We start from the raw sequence: 17770 nt of genomic DNA, 5'->3' as shown, positions 1-17770 counted from the left end.
GCCAGACAAATATTAAACAAAAAAAACAGCAACTAGCAAGGTGGTGCACACATGTCACCCCAGGACTTGGGAAGCGGAGGACAGGGATCGGGGTCCTGATACGGAAAGAGTCACAAAGCAAAGCGAAACCTGGACCACTAGGATCCCAAAACAAGCTGGTGTTTGAGAAAGTGCTGCAACTCCTGTCCAATGTCAAGAGTAACCAACTCTTTTATAAACCCCGTTTCTTGTTTCTAGGCCTTCTAGCGGTTTCTTTGTTTCTTTTAAAAAAGCGGGAGAGCATGCAGATCCCTGTGGGACTCATCATAATATCCGGCTGGGGGTGAGTGGCCTTTTCCTTTTGGCTTGCGGGTTTCCACACACAGCTACTGCTGGTCACTGACGCTTTCTTTCATGATGGCATTTGCTGCAGAATCCCTGCCCTCCTTGTTGGTGTGCTTCTGATAACTGGGAAACACAATGGAGACAGCATTGACTCCGCCTTCTTTTATGGAAAAGAGCAGGTGGGAAGTTATTGGCAGTTCCCTTCTTGAGAATGTCTTGTTAGTTGATGCACCTTGATATTCTTATACTAAAGTTAAATTTAAATATATTTTCATTTACTGTATACAACTTTGGTGATTTTAACACCTAATGGCACCTCATGATACGAATGTTTTTAGCTGAAGATTTTTAAATACTTATAAATTAATTTTTATTTTGCTTTTTTTAAAGATTTATTTAATTTTATTTTGTTATGAGTGTTTTGCCTGAAGGTACAGACATACAATGTGTTTGCAGATCTGTGGGGGCCAGCAGAGGGAGTTGGATCCCTGGAACTGGAGTTACAGACTGTTCTGAGCTGGCCTGGGGGATCTAGGAATCCAACCAAGTCAGGACCTCTGTAGGAGCAGAAAGTGATATCTCCGGCCTCCTTAATTGATTTTATTGAAGATATATTCATAAACTATGTTTTCTCTACTGAAGGGAAAAAAGTAAACAACTTAGCAGTAATAGTAAATGTCAAATATGTTACTCTTATGGGAAGTACGAATTCCAGAGTAAAATATATCTAAGCAAAGTAGACTTGCAAAGCTATAGACCAGGAGGCCTGTGGGACTTGCTGGATTCTTCAGGGGTAGGATCCACTTTCACCAAAGATTTTTAAATTTTTACCTTTTGTTTTGTAATTTTAAACTTAATTCAGTTTTATGAAAATAAATAAGATTATATATAAAAGGGCTTGTACAAATACATCCAGTTGGTGCTCATAAATATCAGCTATAATTTTTATAATCATTACTGTAAGAAAGTCTACATTTGCTGAAGGATGGTTGAATTACATGCAGCATTTAAAATAACTTAAGGAAACCACTTGCTGTACATGAAACATACAAGAAACTTGTGTGATTAAAGACAAACCATGATTTCTTTACAAATAAATCAATACGCCTACCCATTTTGAAGAAACATTGTTCTGCAGTGTTTAAAGCTATACGGACATATATGCTATCAAGAAAGTGGTCTTTAAATTTTTTTAAAATGACTTATTTTTATATACATTGGTGTTTTGCCTGCATATATGTCTGTGTGAGTATGTCAGATCTCCTGGAACTAATTACAGGCAGGTGTGAGCCATGTGGGTGCTGGGAATTGAACCCAGGTCCTCTGGAAGAACAGTCAGTGCTCTTAACCGCTGAGCCATCTCTCCTGATATCTGTTTCTGTCGCTGGCAGATGATCACCACAGCGGTCACCCTGTTCTGCAGCATTCTGATAGCTGGTGTGTCACTCATGTGCATGAACCGTACCACCCAAGCTGGTCACTATGAAGGTTTCGGCCAATCTCAGGACCACAAGCCAGCAGAGCCTAGAAGCACTGCATTTGAGGAGAGCCCAGCACCAACAAATGAGCCAGAACTCTTCCCAGCTTCTCTCCCAGAAACAAGTAAGGTGTGTGTGTGCGTGTGTGTGTGTGTGTGTGTGTGTGTGTGATTTTATTTTTGATTTTTCAAGACAGGGTTTCACTGTAGCCCTGTGCTGTCCTGGAACTCGCTTTGTAGACCAGGCTGTCCTCGAACTTACAGAGATCTGCCTGCCTCTGCCTCCTGAGTGCTGGGATTAAAGGCTTGCGCCTCCACTGTCCAACCTCCCTACATATACTTTAAAACAAACAAACAAGCAAAAACTGTCACTTGTATTCTAGATGTTTTTGTTCAATGTAAATTCACTACGCCACTCTGAATACTATAGGCATTTGTCAATCGAACAACTTGATTAACTCATTAGAACTTCATTCTCCTAAGCACTTCATCCATCAATCTGAGGTTAATGTTTTGCTGACTTCTGAGACTTCCAAGAGAAGCTGGTTAGTTGGCTGTTTGCTTGGCTGTTTTGAAACAGGGTCTTACTCTGTATCCAAGGCTGGCCTCACACTGTTGGTCCTCCTGCCTCAGCCTCATGAGCCACTATGCCAGTTTTCAGTGCTGGGGATTGAACCCAAAACCTCGCACACATTCTGTACGTCCCCAGCTTTGACCTGAGAATTTTGAAAGAAGCCAAAGGGAAGGAAGGTCCATCCTCAGAAACTAAACACTTGTATTTCCTGCTTTGGCAGCATTTCATCGGGCAAGGGCCATCAATAAGATAAATTTTAAGGAGAGACCTAACTGAGTTTAAGGTTAAATCATAGAACTTATCCGTCTACAAACTATAGCCCACAAGTCTAGTCAGACTTAATACCTGATTTGTGTACAGTTTCTCAGTTCAGATCTTTTATTTTTTATGTTTTTAGAAGATTGAAGTTAAGTGGCTTTTTAAAAAAAATGATTTTAAAGTTCTGTGAAACTTGAATTTCCCATGCACAGTGTTGTAGATCACAGCTACAACCATTCACATACGTGTCATCAGTGGCTGTGTTCGTCCTGGAATGGCAGGGCTGAATCATTGCCACAGAGCCCAAATGGCTTTTATGAAAAATGCTTGGTTATTTCATCTTACAGCTTGTAGGTCATCAGCTTCCAATCACTTCAGCATCCGGTCGAGCTTATGTGAAATGGCTCAATTAACTCTCCCCAGGGAGCTGACCGCATCAGGTTCCTGCTGCAGTACAGGCCAAGACTCTCAAGTCCCTCTAATGCCGGATGGTTCTTGCTTCACCCCCGTTCTTCCGCCTCTTCCTGCCTACACTACCAGACTCTCCATGCCTTGCCCCAGACTGGCATGCATACCATCCCACCTCTCTTCTGCTTTTGCTGCCAAGCCCTTCAACGTGGGCTTGCTGCCAATTTGTGATGACATCATCAGAATTTTATTCTTTCAAGTTTCTTGACCGTGTTCCTTTTAAAATTGAAGTTCAGCAATGCCTTTGCTAAAATATTAGACTCTGCTTTCCACAAGCCCAGGATAGGTCTCAGATCCCACCTGCCCTCCTCCCTTCCTCACTGTCTGCTATACTGCAGTTATACTTTAAACCAGTCTGCTTTGCGGCAGCCGCGGGAGATCACCACCGGCAGGCAGCCTGCCCTGTCTTCCTCCCTGAATGTTTAAATGGCTGCTACAAGGGTAGCCTCTCTAGGAAGCACCGAGCAAGGGACGTGAGACCCTTGGGAGACTTCCGCATTCACCTTTCACCTGACTCTTAGAAACAGCAAAAAACTGAGCCATAGGCTTTAATCCCTCTTGATACTATCCACAGCAAGAAAGCTAGTTTGAATCAATGTTATCAACAGGACAGCTCTCTGCTTTGTCCACAAGAAACCCGAAGTATTTATGCTTTTGTCTCCTTTTTTACAACCCTAATTTCACTGCTGTTTTTTGTTTTGTTTTGTTTTGTTTTGTTTTGTTTTTGTGAGGCTGAAATTGAACCCAGGGCCTCTTGAACGCTCGGGGAGAGCTCTCCCCTTGCACTGTATCCACAGCCTCTTCCCTCAACTCGCTTTTTGATAACTGTTGTTGTTCATTTGGCCCAGAAGCCTGTAAATACCATTTCTGATTTGTCTTTTAGCCTTAGTTCCTAGTGAGGTATCAGACTTATCTTACATACTTAGTAATATTATTTTTATATGGAATATAGTTGGATGAGTGCCATGATTCTCTGATACTATCACAGAGAGTGCTTGAGTGAAATACTTAAGTCCCTGTTTACACATGTTGCGAAGGAAAAAGGTCTGGTTACATTTCTCTCCTAAATCCTGCTTTCTTCTGCTTTACTAGAAGTGAAAGTACATGACACCTCAGATGGCCATCCTGGCCTCTTCTCTAGTTTGGTAACTCAACATAGTTACTCTACCTCTGCCCCTTGTTGCACATTTGTTAGAGGTCTAGGACTTTTGTGTTATAAATACTGTGAAATTCGGATCACATTTTATTATGTGGTCAAGAGTTCAGCTAATATGGCTGGAGAGATGGCTCAGTAGTTAAGAACACTTATTACTCTCGCAGTGGGCCTAGATTCAGTTCCCAGTGCCCACATTGTGGCTCACATTCCAGGTCCAGGGGATCAGATGCCCCCTTGAGCACCAGGCACACACATGGTGCACATACACACATGTAGGTAAAACACTCGTGTACACAAAACAGAAATATATAAATCTTAAAAATAAATAAACCAGCCAGGCGATTGTGGTGCATGCTTTTAATCCCAGCACTCTGGAGGCAGAGGCAGGCGGATCTCTGTGAGTTGGAGGCCAGCCTGGTCTACAAGAGCTAATTCCAGGACAGGCACCAAAGCTACAGAGAAACCCTGTCTCGAAACACCAAACAAATAATCTTGAAAATAAATAAAAACAGTTTGTTTAACAAAAAATGTTTGTCTAATAAAGAGAAAGCTGACAATCACTGATGAACCCTTATGTTTGAGGAAGAAACTGCCAAGTAATTTTTCCCAGAGGCCATAACTGCTTATTTGTATGCACATCCGTGCGCATGCAGGTGCTCATTCCCGGGAACTATGTTATTTGAATGTTCTGGCCTCTCATGGTTCCTTAATTTTTATGTCTTTTTATGTAATTTTATTATTTAAATTTTCATATTTCTGAAGAGAACTAGACAAGATAATTTATTTTCTGTTATTCTGTGGTTCTGTTTTTAACCTTGAGATGGCATTATTACCTTAAAATTAAAAAGACATTTGTAATGGTTTATAGATAATAGCTTTTGTACTTTGAAATCCTTTCATTTTTAAGAATATCACCTAAGAACTTAAGTACATTATCAAGGAGAGGTTAAGTCTAAGTATTACTCATATCCTAGCATGTACATTTTAATAGTTTATCACTGAAGTTATTCTTCTATTCATTTTGCAATCCATATCAGGAAGTCCCATGCCTATATAACTGTAAAAAATATTTAAAGGTCACTGTGTGCAGTTACCCGAGGAAATAAACATTTAAATAAACAAATATATAAATAAACAGCACAGAGGAAAATTACAGCTATGCAGCCTGGCTCACTGTGGCTTGAATAGAGCATCCTGCCTATAAACCAGCTGGAGGCTCAGCCGTGTGTGCTTGTAAAGAAAAAGGTAGAGCTGCTTCAGCCAAATCTTCCAGACTTGTGAGATAGAAGGGCTTGGAAGAAGGGACTGCTGAGATGAGCCTAGAAGAGGATTCTGTAGCCGTGTCCAGACGGGGCTTCCGGGAAGAAGGGGATGCCTGTTGTCCAATAGCTAGGGCAGGCAGCTAGCTAGTCCAAGTCACAGGCAAGCGGGCTCATGTAGGCCACATTTCTCCCTGTCTCATCGAGTGAGGGGACTCTAAGGGAGCTGATCACTTGTCTGACCCCGTTTACTGCTCACCGCTGTATAGGCACACGTAGATACGGGCCCGGACAGAAAACGTTTTCACGGAGACATCCTGAGTGGCTCGGGCATGGTTGGCATCGTTTGAACTTGTGCGTTTCTTCTGTGGTTGGGCTCTACCTTCATAGACTGTTTCCTCTGTCTAGGTTGCTGCTCTTGCTCCTTGGGAAATGGAGACTTACGCTGTCCATCAATAGAGCCAGTAACAGACACAAGTGCCAGTGGGCCTATGCCTTCTTCCTTCGAGAAAAGTAAGTGCCCTGGGACTATACATGGCTTGAGAATATGTTTCCAATAAGACGGGAGAAAGTGATAATAAGATCATGATGATAGAAATAGAACACTCGTTTAAAAAATAAAATTCTTAGCCGGGCGGTGGTGGCGCACGCCTTTAATCCCAGCACTCGGGAGGCAGAGGCAGGCGGATCTCTGTGAGTTCGAGACCAGCCTGGTCTACAAGAGCTAGTTCCAGGACAGGCTCCAAAACCACAGAGAAACCCTGTCTCGAAAAATCAAAAAAAAATAAATAAAATAAAATAAAATTCTTAAAGATAGTATTAAAATAGATTTCCCAATAAATTTAACCCACATGCCTGAGGGTATAGCTTGGTGGTACTTGCCCAACATCATGAAACGCTAGGTTCAATCCTGAATACTTTTCAAAATAAAAAACAAAGGTTAATTGAAGTGGGAAATTCATGAAACACTGAACTTTGGCCTTTTTTCTTCTTCTAAAAGCTGAGACTGTTCCCCCTAGCTTTGTTCTCTAGAATCAGGACTAATTAATTAGTTGAGCTCTTTCATGAAATGTAAGAGGTAATAGGACATTTATTTCATGCTTTGTCAGACTAGGACACAATAGAGTCTTTGTGGCTTTAGCACAGATAAAACTTTATTAGTTCAGCCTTTAAAAGTATATGTAAACTATATGAAGTATGTCTAGATTATGTCATTATTTATTATATAACATAAATTTTGTAGACGGAAACCCTTGTTAAGTGTGTGGTAGGAACTGCCACACGCTGCTTCTGCATCCTCAGAGAGACTCTCCAACATAACGTGAGGGCCTTCTCCAGGGTCGCTGACAGTTCGATCCCGCGTCTTAACCGAGCGAGCTTCTGTGCTGTCGCTCCTGGGACGTCACCATGGAATAATTACACCTGTGCTCACTGTTTTGCAGCGGACCACTGTGTGAGTCGCTGTGACTCCCAGAGCTGCATCCTAGCCCAGGAGGAGGAGCGGTACCTGCAGACTGGAGACCCACAACTGACTCGTCATGTCCTGCTGTGTTTGCTTCTCATCATCGGCCTGTTTGCTGTAACGGCTTCTTCTGCTTCTGGCTGGGCTTGTTTCTTTAAATATTTGCCTTCTCTCAAAGGAACCTCATTGCTACTTTGCAGAAGTATGGTGGCTAGGTCATTTGAATTTTAACATTTAGCCCGATTGCTGGGCGGTGGTGGCGCACGCCTTTAATCCCAGCACTCGGGAGGCAGAGGCAGGCGGATCTCTGTGAGTTCGAGACCAGCCTGGTCTACGAGAGCTAGTTCCAGGACAGGCTCCAAAACCACAGAGAAACCCTGTATCGAAAAACCAAAAAAAAAAAAAAAAAAAAAAAAAAAAAAAAAAAAAAAATTTAGCTCGATGTTTGAGGCACAAGGATGAGGGACAAGGAATGAGTCGCTCGCTCTGTTGCCCAATCGCCCAGACGGTCTGTTCTCTGGTCTGTTCCCCGTATAGACTTTTGTGCTCTTGAATCTGGAGTTTGTCAGAACAAAGTATTTCCATGATGTATACAAGACCACTTACTCCTGAAAGTGGACAGATAGTTAAATTATCTCTCTAAAGATATTTTTCAAATAAACTTTTAAAAATAATTTCCCGGGGCTAGAGAGATGGCTCAGCAGTTAAGAGCACTTGCTGCCCTTGTAAAGGACAAAAGCTGCTCAGCAGCTCCAACCACCGGGGATCTGACGCCCTCTCCTGGCCTCTGTGGGCACCAGGCAAACACATACACAGGAAAACACCCAGGCTTGGATGTTGCTTTTTTTTCACCCCTGTCTAACGAGGCTACTTGACTGAAGTGTTCAAAGCCATTGTTTTAAATTACCTTCCAGTAACCACAGAAAAGCAACATCATAATTTATTCAATAAAGAACGAAGAGCACTTCCTTATGAATTGTTCATAATTTTTCAAAATGCCCTGATAAACACTTCCAGGCATTGTCTTTTCTACTGGTAGATTCCCGAAGTTGAGCAGTCCGCACCAAAGTCTAGAAGCATTTCGGTGACACAGGTGCACTCTACTGATCCTTTCCCAAAGGAGTCATGTGTATTCATATATTCATAGAGGCCTCGGGCTGCGATTCAGTATTGAAGGATTCCCAGTGTTATGATTTATAAGCTCAATACTTTTCTGTGTACATTTCTTTAACTACAGAAGGGCTTTTATTTGTTGCCCTCATTTGTGTGTTATCAGTTGTTCCACTTAATCCCTAAGATGGTTCAAGTGTGCCTCCCTAGAGATGGGAGAGGGGCCAACAGCCTCTGCGGTCTTTGTGCACTTGGATGCTCGCAACATTTAACGGCCATCCAAGAGCAAAAGTCGAAAAATAAGACCTGCTGCCAAGAACTGCTGCTTAGTGATATAATTGTTTTATTGTGTCAAGCTAATTTTAAAATCCATGCTGTGTAGGCTAGTCGGCAGTCCTGATACATTATGTAAGCTCCTGTATTATGGCTCCTGTCTTCCTGCTGTGGATTTGTTCAGAATAGACAGTTTGAATGGCATCTGTCAAGAGGAGAGGTGGAAACCTCTTGTTGGAAAGACAAGTGTAGATTCTCTCCGTGTTTTTCTCCTTTAATTTTTTTCCCCTAATTATCAGCTAGAGAAGTTATCATAGCGTGTGCTGGATGGAGAGAAATGATTCTCATGCTTAATTTTGAAGTACCTGTCTCTTCCCTTTACAGAATCTCTCTAGCTGTTTGTGGTGGCTGTTCAACCACGAGACGGGGCGGCTCTATATTGAACTGCAGTTTTTCTGTGCCGTGTTTAACTTCGGCCAGGTATTTATTTACTGAGCACTGAGGGGGCTCTGTTTTCTTGGGTGAGTGGATGGGGGGATGCAGACGTTGTTTTCTTTTCTATCCGAAGGGTTCCATTTGTTTATCAGCTGCTGGTGTGTATGACAGCTGACAGCTGCCGCCTGTCTCCCAGTAGAGATGAATTAGGATATTGGTTGAAGTCATCAGAATGTACGCTGAGTGTTTCAATCAGAAATACCAAAGACTTTTTTTTTTTTTTGCTTTGGCATTGAGATGAAGAATAATGATTTAAGTAAGAACAAGATGTCCCCAAATTCTTCTTAAACTTCTCATAATCTTCATAACTCACTTGGAAAATAGCAGGCTTCTCTGAGCCTTTGAGTTTGGCCACTACAGTACTAAACATTGCCTGCTTTTGGGATGGCAGGCACTTAAATCAGTATTTCAAAAATCATGTGACAAAATAAATACATTTTAGCAGGCACAGTAGTAGCCTTCCTCTAGTGTCTACCATGTACCAACCCTTGTTAAGGATTTTATGTTCATTATCTCACGTAAACACTAAAATGCCTATACAATAGATACTATCATTTCCCTCTCAGCTTACTATTAAAATTGATATTTAATGTCTGGCATCTTGAAGGCTCTGGGTTTAATCCCTAGCACTGGAACAAAAAAAGGACTATTTAAGGAAAAATAACATTTTAAATTCTGGCAAATATCTGCAAAAAAAAATTTCATCTTTTCATCTACCCGCTTTGCTTACCACTTCCTTTTGAAGGTGCTGGAGATTGAATTTTCTCTTATACATGCTAGGCGAACCAGTTACATGTGGTGCATGTAACTACACTGAACTTCATCCCCAACTCAAACCCTTACTTTTTGATTAGAGAATATTCGTGCATAAACTGAATGTCAATTTGAAAAATGCCTGTGTTGGAAATCATCACCTATTAAATTTGAAATATTTTGCCATATTAGGTAGTTAGAGCTTTGTGAGTTTCTGCTCCTACATGGTTTTGCCTTCCACTCGAAGAGTTTCCTGTTTGTTTTGACATTGTTATTGGAAGAAAACCAGCAAAGTATTAAGAAACACATTATGTAATCGTCCATTAGGGACAAACATGGGCGCCTAGAGCCATCTGATACCAGTCTCACTTTGTGATACTATTTAAGAGCTGACATTATCCAACCATGGAATTCTGGGCTGTAAATCCACAGCCCCCCTCAGCATTTTGCACTCAGAAAGCCCACTCCAGACTGAGCCACTCTAGGACGGGAACCAAGCAGGCTCCGTTGCACAGGGCTTTTTCCAGAACTATGGCAGGAATGTGCTCCACACTCTGCCTACACAGCTTCTGTCTCAAGTGGCTCAAAGGCAGGAGACAGAGTCTCATTCCAGTCCTGTTTCCCTTTCAGGACTTGATGTGGTGAGATGCTCCCTTCTGACACTCTGTAGCTTAAGACAATCAAGTCCTTCATGTAATATTTTGTGTTTAAAATGTTCTAATTACGTGTATGTCTGTCATACAGCGTGTCTGGGGGAGATGGGGTGTGTTCACGTGAGTGCAGTGCCCTGTGGAGGCTGGAAGAGGGCGTCAGATCCTCCAGAACTCAGTCACACTCAGCATGTGTGCTGGGACCACGCTCAGCTTTTCCAGAAGGCTGCTGTGTCCACCCCACCTCTGGGCCTACCTGTAACAGTGCCTGAAAGCCCATGCTTGCAATGCATAAGTCTTTGGGGACCTTTTCTATCTACAACATAATACTAACTGTATTACAATTAGATATTACAGCCCTTGTTAGTTAAATTTATGAAGTTTCAACGGAAAAATAATAAGTAGTTAGGCACACATGGAGAGATTTTCTTTTCAGAAAGGGGGAAACCAAAACATGTAGCTTCAGGGAGCTGTCATGCAAATGCAGTACTTCAGCACCGGCTTTTAGCACCTATCATAATTACTAGGACAGAATGATTGGGAAGAGGCAACAAGCAGGGTGTCAGGTGTGCCTGCAGGCACTGAACTTAAGTCTGCTTTGTATGCAGAATTTAAAATGTTGCTCTAATCACTATCAGCTGCTTCCCCGTGCACTAAATGTCTTCATTTCTGTCTTAAGGTTTTGTGGTTGAATTCAAACAGAATGACTGTTTTCTCCCCTAGGGATTTATTTCCTTCGGAATCTTTGGGTTGGATAAACATTTAATCATCCTACCTTTCAAAAGAAGGTAAATTCAGTTTTGAAATAATACTATGTACCTAAAGGTGATGACAAGGTCATTCTATTAAAATATCGATACCTTTATACTTTTATATCTGCTAAGAAACCACTAATACCACACAAAGGTAATCTGTGGAATCACATGTTTGTTGCAAATAATTGCAGAGAAAGTATTAGAAGTATTACAAATCCAGCGATGTAATTTGTATTTTAATAAGAACTGATGGGCACTAACTTTTACCTGCGCTATTAACTACACACAGTTAAAGGAAACTTGGCAGGGGAGTAGTAGGTGGTGTGCTCCCCGGCAGAGTCTACGTCTGACTGTTTTTGTCCTTGACAGTGGGCTTTCTCTTTTTTTAAATCTGAGAGTTTACAGAGAATTCAAGGATTCTCTCAACTTTGGGGGTTTTGTCAGCTTCCAGGAAGGTTTCTCTTAACTAAGATCAAGGTTTCTTTGTGAAGAATAACAAGGTAAAAGTTTCAACAGAGGGTGGGAAGAGAGGCAGGGGAAATGTTTGTTCTTCATGTGCTCTTGGGAAAATTCATAGATGCTAGCAGTGCTAAAGGGATCCAACCTACCTGCTCTGTAAAGAGCGCCAGTCAACAGGGTCTGCCCGTTCTCCATCACCACCATCATTGTCGTCATTAAGATGTCGTTGCTAAGGGTCATAATCATTTCTAAAAGAAAAGTATAACAGAAAAGCCACTGACCTTAGTTGTCAGCTTCATAATGCCGGCCAAGTCAATTGTCAACAGCTGTATTGCCTGGATAGACAGAACGGATTCTTTATACCCCAAATCCTGGCATTTGTTTCTGTGCTACTAATGTTGGAAATGGTACAATAAAATGCGTAATCCATAAGTTACCTTGGTTCATTTAGTTTTGGTTTTAGTTTCTGAGGCAGCCTGAGACATCCGGCTTGGTTTCTGAGTTATGTCTGTGCTTCAGAAAGGTCAAACACAGAACAAATGTCTTAGGAGAAACTGAAGTGGGACAAACACGTCTGAAGAGAGTATGAAGTGGGTCACTCCTCACCCCAGCCTGCTCAAAGAGCAGATGCAGGACAAGGGCATTTCTGGTGCAGAGATGAATGCCATCTGGGTGTTGATAGCAGAGCTTTGGTGACTGGTTTGGAATCGCCCCTTGGTGAGACAGGTTGGATCTTCTCACGCTTGTTTTCTTTCCCTAAGAAACAGCCTGCTTAAATTTTGCTTTTCAGGCTTGAATTCCTGTGGACCAATAAGGAAGCAGCAGAAAACAGGGAGTCCCCTGTTTCTGAAGAAATCAAAATGACCTGTCAGCAGTTCGTCCATTACCACCGTGACCTGTGCATCCGAAACATCGTCAGAGAGAGAAGGTAAGCCGGTGCAGGCTTCAGAAGTGTAGACAACAGGTTGTTAACATCAGGGTCTCACAAGCTAATTGTTGTGGGTGAGTTTATAGTGTAAGGAATAAGATATAAAAATGGCATATCGTTTTTATTTTTATGTTTCATGTCGGGTAGCTTCTCCGGTGTGGTAGAGGATGAACATTCTCTTCTATGGTGCCTCTCATAGTGCAGTGGAAAACGCTAGATTTAGAAGGGATTTTCTATTCTCATCTCCTAGTGCTAATGTCACTTCATATTGCTAACGATGCTGTCAAGAGAATGAAGTGAAATTCCTGCCTCTTAATTTATTCTCTGATATTTACTTCACCTCCAGTCCTGTCGCTATTTTGTGGCATTTTATTTAGTCCCCTAATCCCGAAGGTCCAGAATATGCTGCAGCTGGAAACGATAAACTATGAATAATCAAATGTAACAGCGCTGATAGTTTTAGTTGTCGTGAAAGAGGAAGTAAAACAAAGCAAAAAATCAGGAACCTAGTACCTTCAGGTGCATGTCTAAAAGTGTGGAGGTTAGTATTCAGGACGGCTCGTTTCTAAGCACTGTGCCACCCTGTTCAACCTGGCTCAGCAGTTGAAAGCCCTTGTCCTTTCAGTGACCCAGCTCAGTCCTCAGCATCCAGTGGTGGCTCAGGACCCTTCTGTCACTCCAGTTTCAGGGGATCTGACTCCTTCTTCCGGCCTCTTTGGGCACCAGGCACACACATGGTGCACAGACATACATGTAGACAAAACACTCACATACGTAAAATAATAAACCGTAGAGGAAAGAGCTTACTTTGACGGCCCAGTGTCTGTGATGAGCCTTGCCCACTCACTGACAATGATAAACTGGAGAAAAGTGACTTTTCTACCTTGGAAGGCTGAGCACAGCTTCAGGATACTGCGGATAGTCTGAACAGTTTAACATTGCTCTAAAACTTTCTTATAAGAAAACTCACAGGATCTGCCAGGTTACTGTGCTTGCCAACTGCCAGGAAGCAGAACTCCTAGCATTTGCTGAGCTACCAGGTCCCAGATGGCTGAATGGGCACCAGCTGGTAGGAAGCAGCTGATTCCTGCTCCTTTCCAGGATCTGCAGCCTGTCCCAGTCACATTCTCTGACACGCTGTTCTATCGCATAGGCTCTGTGACAGCTGCCTGGTCACCGCAGTCGAGAAACAGACACCTCCAGCTAGTGCCTGGGACAGAAAGTACACCTCTGCATTAAAAAGACCCAGACAGTGACTCCAACATTGATAGTTTAGATATTTGAGAAAAATTCTGTTATTAACTTTTTCCTCATTCTTACATGTGAAACTTTGTATGTACGGGTAAAATGCTTTAAAGTCTTTGATACCTATTTGTCATTTCATCTTGTTCTTCACCCCCTACTTCCTGTTGTCAAGCACTCTAGACTTCACAGCTTGATTGACGTTTGTGGAACTTCTTGCTGTCTAGTGCACATTTGTAGGAAAATGTTCGTAATTCATGTAATTGGTTCTCTTGTTTTGCATTTCTTTCTCTTTATCTGCTCATACTTAAGCAATCCACATTTGCATTAGGAAGACAAATATTAAACAGTCCAGAAGCAAATAAAAATCAAAGCACGCTTCCTAAAGAAGCTTGATTTTTATTATCTTATGACTGTGCGCATGTGTGCATGCCTGTGTGTGTGTGTGTGTGTGTGTGTGTGTGTGCTAAATACAGGTGAAACCTCCATACACATAGAAAAAAATTTTAAGACTATTGTCAAAAGTTGTTTTACTGTACACTGCTCAATATAGTATCCACATACCTTACATAGCTGTTTACATTCTTGAAAATTAAAGTTCTCACAAAAAACAGGCAAACTTTTGTTTGAGGGGCTAGGAATATGGCTCAGTAGATAATGTGCTTATCTCACAAGCACGAAGACTGGATCTGGGATCCCCAGAGTCCACATAGAAGCTGGGCAGGAGTGGCGGCCTGTGCGGTGGCCCTGCCTGTAATCCCAGCAGTAGGTAGACAGCGGCAGGGGATCAGTCTGGGGCCACTGGCAAACTAACCAGCTGGACTGGGTGAGCTCCAGGTTCAGTAAGAGACCCTGCCTGCATAAATAAAATAAGGAGGAATCAAAGCCACCCAGTCAAATTCAGGCTTCCGCATATATGCGTCCCCCACACAGTACATTCAAACATGCATAAACACAGGGACGAGCCACACACACATGCTCCCCCTCCAGAAAGAACTTCTCTCAGGCCATACACTTATCTGTGTCATTGTAAGAGGTGTTTGTTTTCACAAGCATTACTGGCTTATTTTATCTTTCACCAGGGCCAGGAAGGGTAGCGGCTCTGTAGCGTTTAGAACACTTCCGTTTCTGTCATGCTCCTAACTGTCATTGCTGTCCGTCCTCACTTCCTTTTGGTTTTCCTTTGCTCCTCTTCCGTCGCGCAGCGCTGATACCAGAGTCACAGAACATACGGCTGAATCATTCCTTTGACACACAGGTGTGGTGCAAAGTCCTCTGCCGGGACCTTCTGTGGCTGTGACCTGGTGAACTGGCTAATTGAAGTGGGCCTTGCCTCTGACCGCGGTGAGGCTGTGATCTACGGAGACAGACTGGTGCAGGGGGGCGTCATCCAACACATCACCAAAGAATATGAGTTCCGCGATGAGTATTTGTTTTACCGATTTCTTCAGAAGAGTCCTGAACAGAGTCCTCCTGCTGTGGCCGTAAGCACCCCCCGACAGGAAAGCTATAAAGAAATCGGCCACTCATCTCCAGCTTCACTTTCCCCTAAGACTTAAATTACAAAGGCAAGAACCCCACTTGGACTCGTACCCTCTAGTCTCACACCTGGGACTTTTCGCTGTGGGATCTGGGACAGGTTACCTTTCTGAGCCTCTGTCGTCTGTCCTGTGCGTGGCAAATGCATTCCTACCCTGTCCTGACATGCTGTGGCCTCGTGTGCTGGGAAAAGCACATAGGAAACCGGCCAGAGAAAGCCTGGAGTCAGTCGTTCTGACGATGGGTGTGAGGGTCGCTATAGGCACCACTGTTCCAACACTTTAAAATCTTCTTCTGCAAATGTTCGCTATAATTTCAAAGTCAGTATTCAACTGGCTGTTATTTTTAAATTGCCAAATTTGGCAGGTTTGCTGCTCTAAAAATGAACCTTAAGACAACTTTACATTTATCGATAACACTTCCCCCAAACAGATTTTTATTTGTTCTAGTAAGAGCTTTTATTTTTCTTTCCACTTCTTTGACAAATACTACCCATTTGGAACTTAAAACTACTGTTTTGATTTTAAGATAAGACCTCATGAAGTCAGGCTGGCCTCAAATTCCCTACGTCACCAAGGATGGCTTTGAACTCCTGATCTTCCTGCCTCTGCCTCCTGAGTTCAGGGCCTCTTGGTGTGTGCACCATGCCTGGCTAATCCTACTATTTTTTAAAGTAATTTTTAAATTTAGTTTTGGTAAAATACCAATTTTAAAGCTTTGCCTTTTCTTGTCTTTTATCTAAAGTACTAATGTGTGCCAATAAGAGAAGAGTAAGAACATTAATATTATCTCTATAATCTTTCAAGCTAAAGTTTTAAGCAATTTGAGCATTTTGATTTAAATGTTATCAAAAGTATTGCCATAATGCATACTACTTCTGGGACTTTCAGAGTATCCTGTTGTAGAAGGAAAATCCGTTTTATTCCCTGAACTGAAAAAGTGTAGTCAGAAATTTAAAATTCTAGCATCTTACCTTTAGTCTTTAATGTGTCCCTGTCTAAAAATACCAGGTGTTGCTTAGTCCACTAAGGCCTTTTTTTAAAAAATGACATGAATGAGATAGCCCACAGGCAAGAGGAAGTCTTCCTTACAGTGAGATAGCCCACAGGCAAGAGGAAGTCTTCCTTACAGTAAGTAAGTAGTAAGAGTAAGTGCTAGATCAAGGCAGCACACTCAGCATCCGGTAAGGCCTTGGTTCAGGTTCACACATCACCGGTGCCGCACCCACGAGAGGGAAGGGCTCTGGTCTCTTCACCCTTAGAAGGGCAAATCCCATTTCAACACCTCTTCTCTCAGGAGACACACTCCTCCAGGGTCCCCATGCCAGAACATAACACCTTCAGATAAAGCTTTACCTTCAGATAATTTGCACAGTCTTTGAACAACTACTTGATTAATAGATAGCAGTGATGGTTTAACTTATTTTAAACGTTATTTATCTCATAGTGTTTCATATACAAGAGCCACCAAGAAAATTATTTATGGGGTTAGTGCCCTGACCCTTTTAATGTAGCAAATGCATAATTAAAAAAAAACTTGCATGGAAGCCTACTGTATTTAAAAAGAAATGATACTTAGTTATGCTATGATCATGGAAATAGGATGTTTTAGGCAGAAAAACATCACTCTAAAACTTAGGGGGATAAAAGACACGGCCAACTGTCACTCCCCACGCCTAGGAGTGTGTGGAAACATCTGCTCCAGCAGCCTCTTGTGACACCAGACAGAATCCACACACCTGCAAGCAACGCGAATTCAAGTGCAGGAGTCTGTTTTGTTTGTGAGCGAACCGCATTAAGTCTGCTCCTTTGTTTGCAGATGGTGGGATCTGAAACATTATTTTCCATGGGAGGCTCTAAAAGAAAACCATAGGTCAGAGTGATTTGCTGTTTCAGATGACGGAGGCCTTCAAGGGATGTTTCCAGGACTAATCCTAGGATTAAGGATAAGCTAATTTTATTAGATGAACATATTTGTATGTTCCCTTCTCACTGACAGCACGTTTCTCAATAAAATACTTATTTTAACTGGCACTGTCAACATCTCTTCCTTGGATGATCCAAATAATGCTGACCATACCACCCAAGTCTTGTCTGTAAATTCTCGGAGCTTTCTGGACTGAGTTTCCTGGGACTGTCTCATGACCTTCTGGCTCTGCGGAGTTCGGAGCAAGCAGGCTGTCAGTAGACATCTTTATAAGTGGTCAGGTGATGAGTGACACCGGAAGCAGAGTCCAAGATCATAGGCTGCTCTCCAGGAAAAGGTGGCCTTTACATTTCTGCAGTTGTTTATCAAGACAGGGTCTCTCTGTGCAGCCCTGACTGTCCTGGAACTTGCTCTGTAGACCAGGCTGGCCTCGAACTCACAGTTCCCACTGCCTCAGCCTCCTGAGTGCTAGGATTAAAGGTGTGGGCCAACATTGCAAAAGTATTTTGTAAAATTCTGTTTAGAATTAGTCAGGTGGTGGTGGCACATGCCTTTAATTCCAACACTCAGGAGGCAGAGTCAGGCAGATCTCTTGAGTTCGAGTCCAGCCTGGACTACAGTGAGTTCCAAGACAACCAAGGCTACACAGAGAAACTCTTGTC

The 17770-nt window shown here is 42.5% G+C and overlaps 1 protein-coding gene across 3 annotated transcripts in view; it reads left to right on the top strand.

Moving 5' to 3' along the window:
* LOC121439348 (integral membrane protein GPR155) overlaps positions 1 to 17215 on the top strand; it is a 39295-nt gene extending 22080 nt beyond the window's left edge. For 2 of the 3 annotated variants that reach the window (XM_041639850.1, XM_041639851.1), the window contains 9 exons: positions 238 to 322; positions 413 to 503; positions 1716 to 1926; positions 5925 to 6029; positions 6959 to 7095; positions 8746 to 8841; positions 10983 to 11047; positions 12264 to 12401; positions 14902 to 17215. In XM_041639850.1, coding sequence (XP_041495784.1) covers positions 238 to 322; positions 413 to 503; positions 1716 to 1926; positions 5925 to 6029; positions 6959 to 7095; positions 8746 to 8841; positions 10983 to 11047; positions 12264 to 12401; positions 14902 to 15202 — 1229 coding nt within the window. In that variant the 3' untranslated portion in view covers positions 15203 to 17215. The other variant, XM_041639852.1, reaches the window with a different exon arrangement.
* Positions 17216 to 17770: the final 555 nt, after the last annotated feature.

This window comes from Microtus oregoni, unplaced genomic scaffold (genome assembly GCF_018167655.1).
Source record: "Microtus oregoni isolate MIOR12 unplaced genomic scaffold, Mior012 000060F_ref0000265, whole genome shotgun sequence".
Classification (NCBI taxonomy): domain Eukaryota; kingdom Metazoa; phylum Chordata; class Mammalia; order Rodentia; family Cricetidae; genus Microtus; species Microtus oregoni.
The sequence above is the reverse complement of the archived record's forward strand: the minus strand, read 5'-3'. Positions and strand labels throughout refer to the sequence as shown.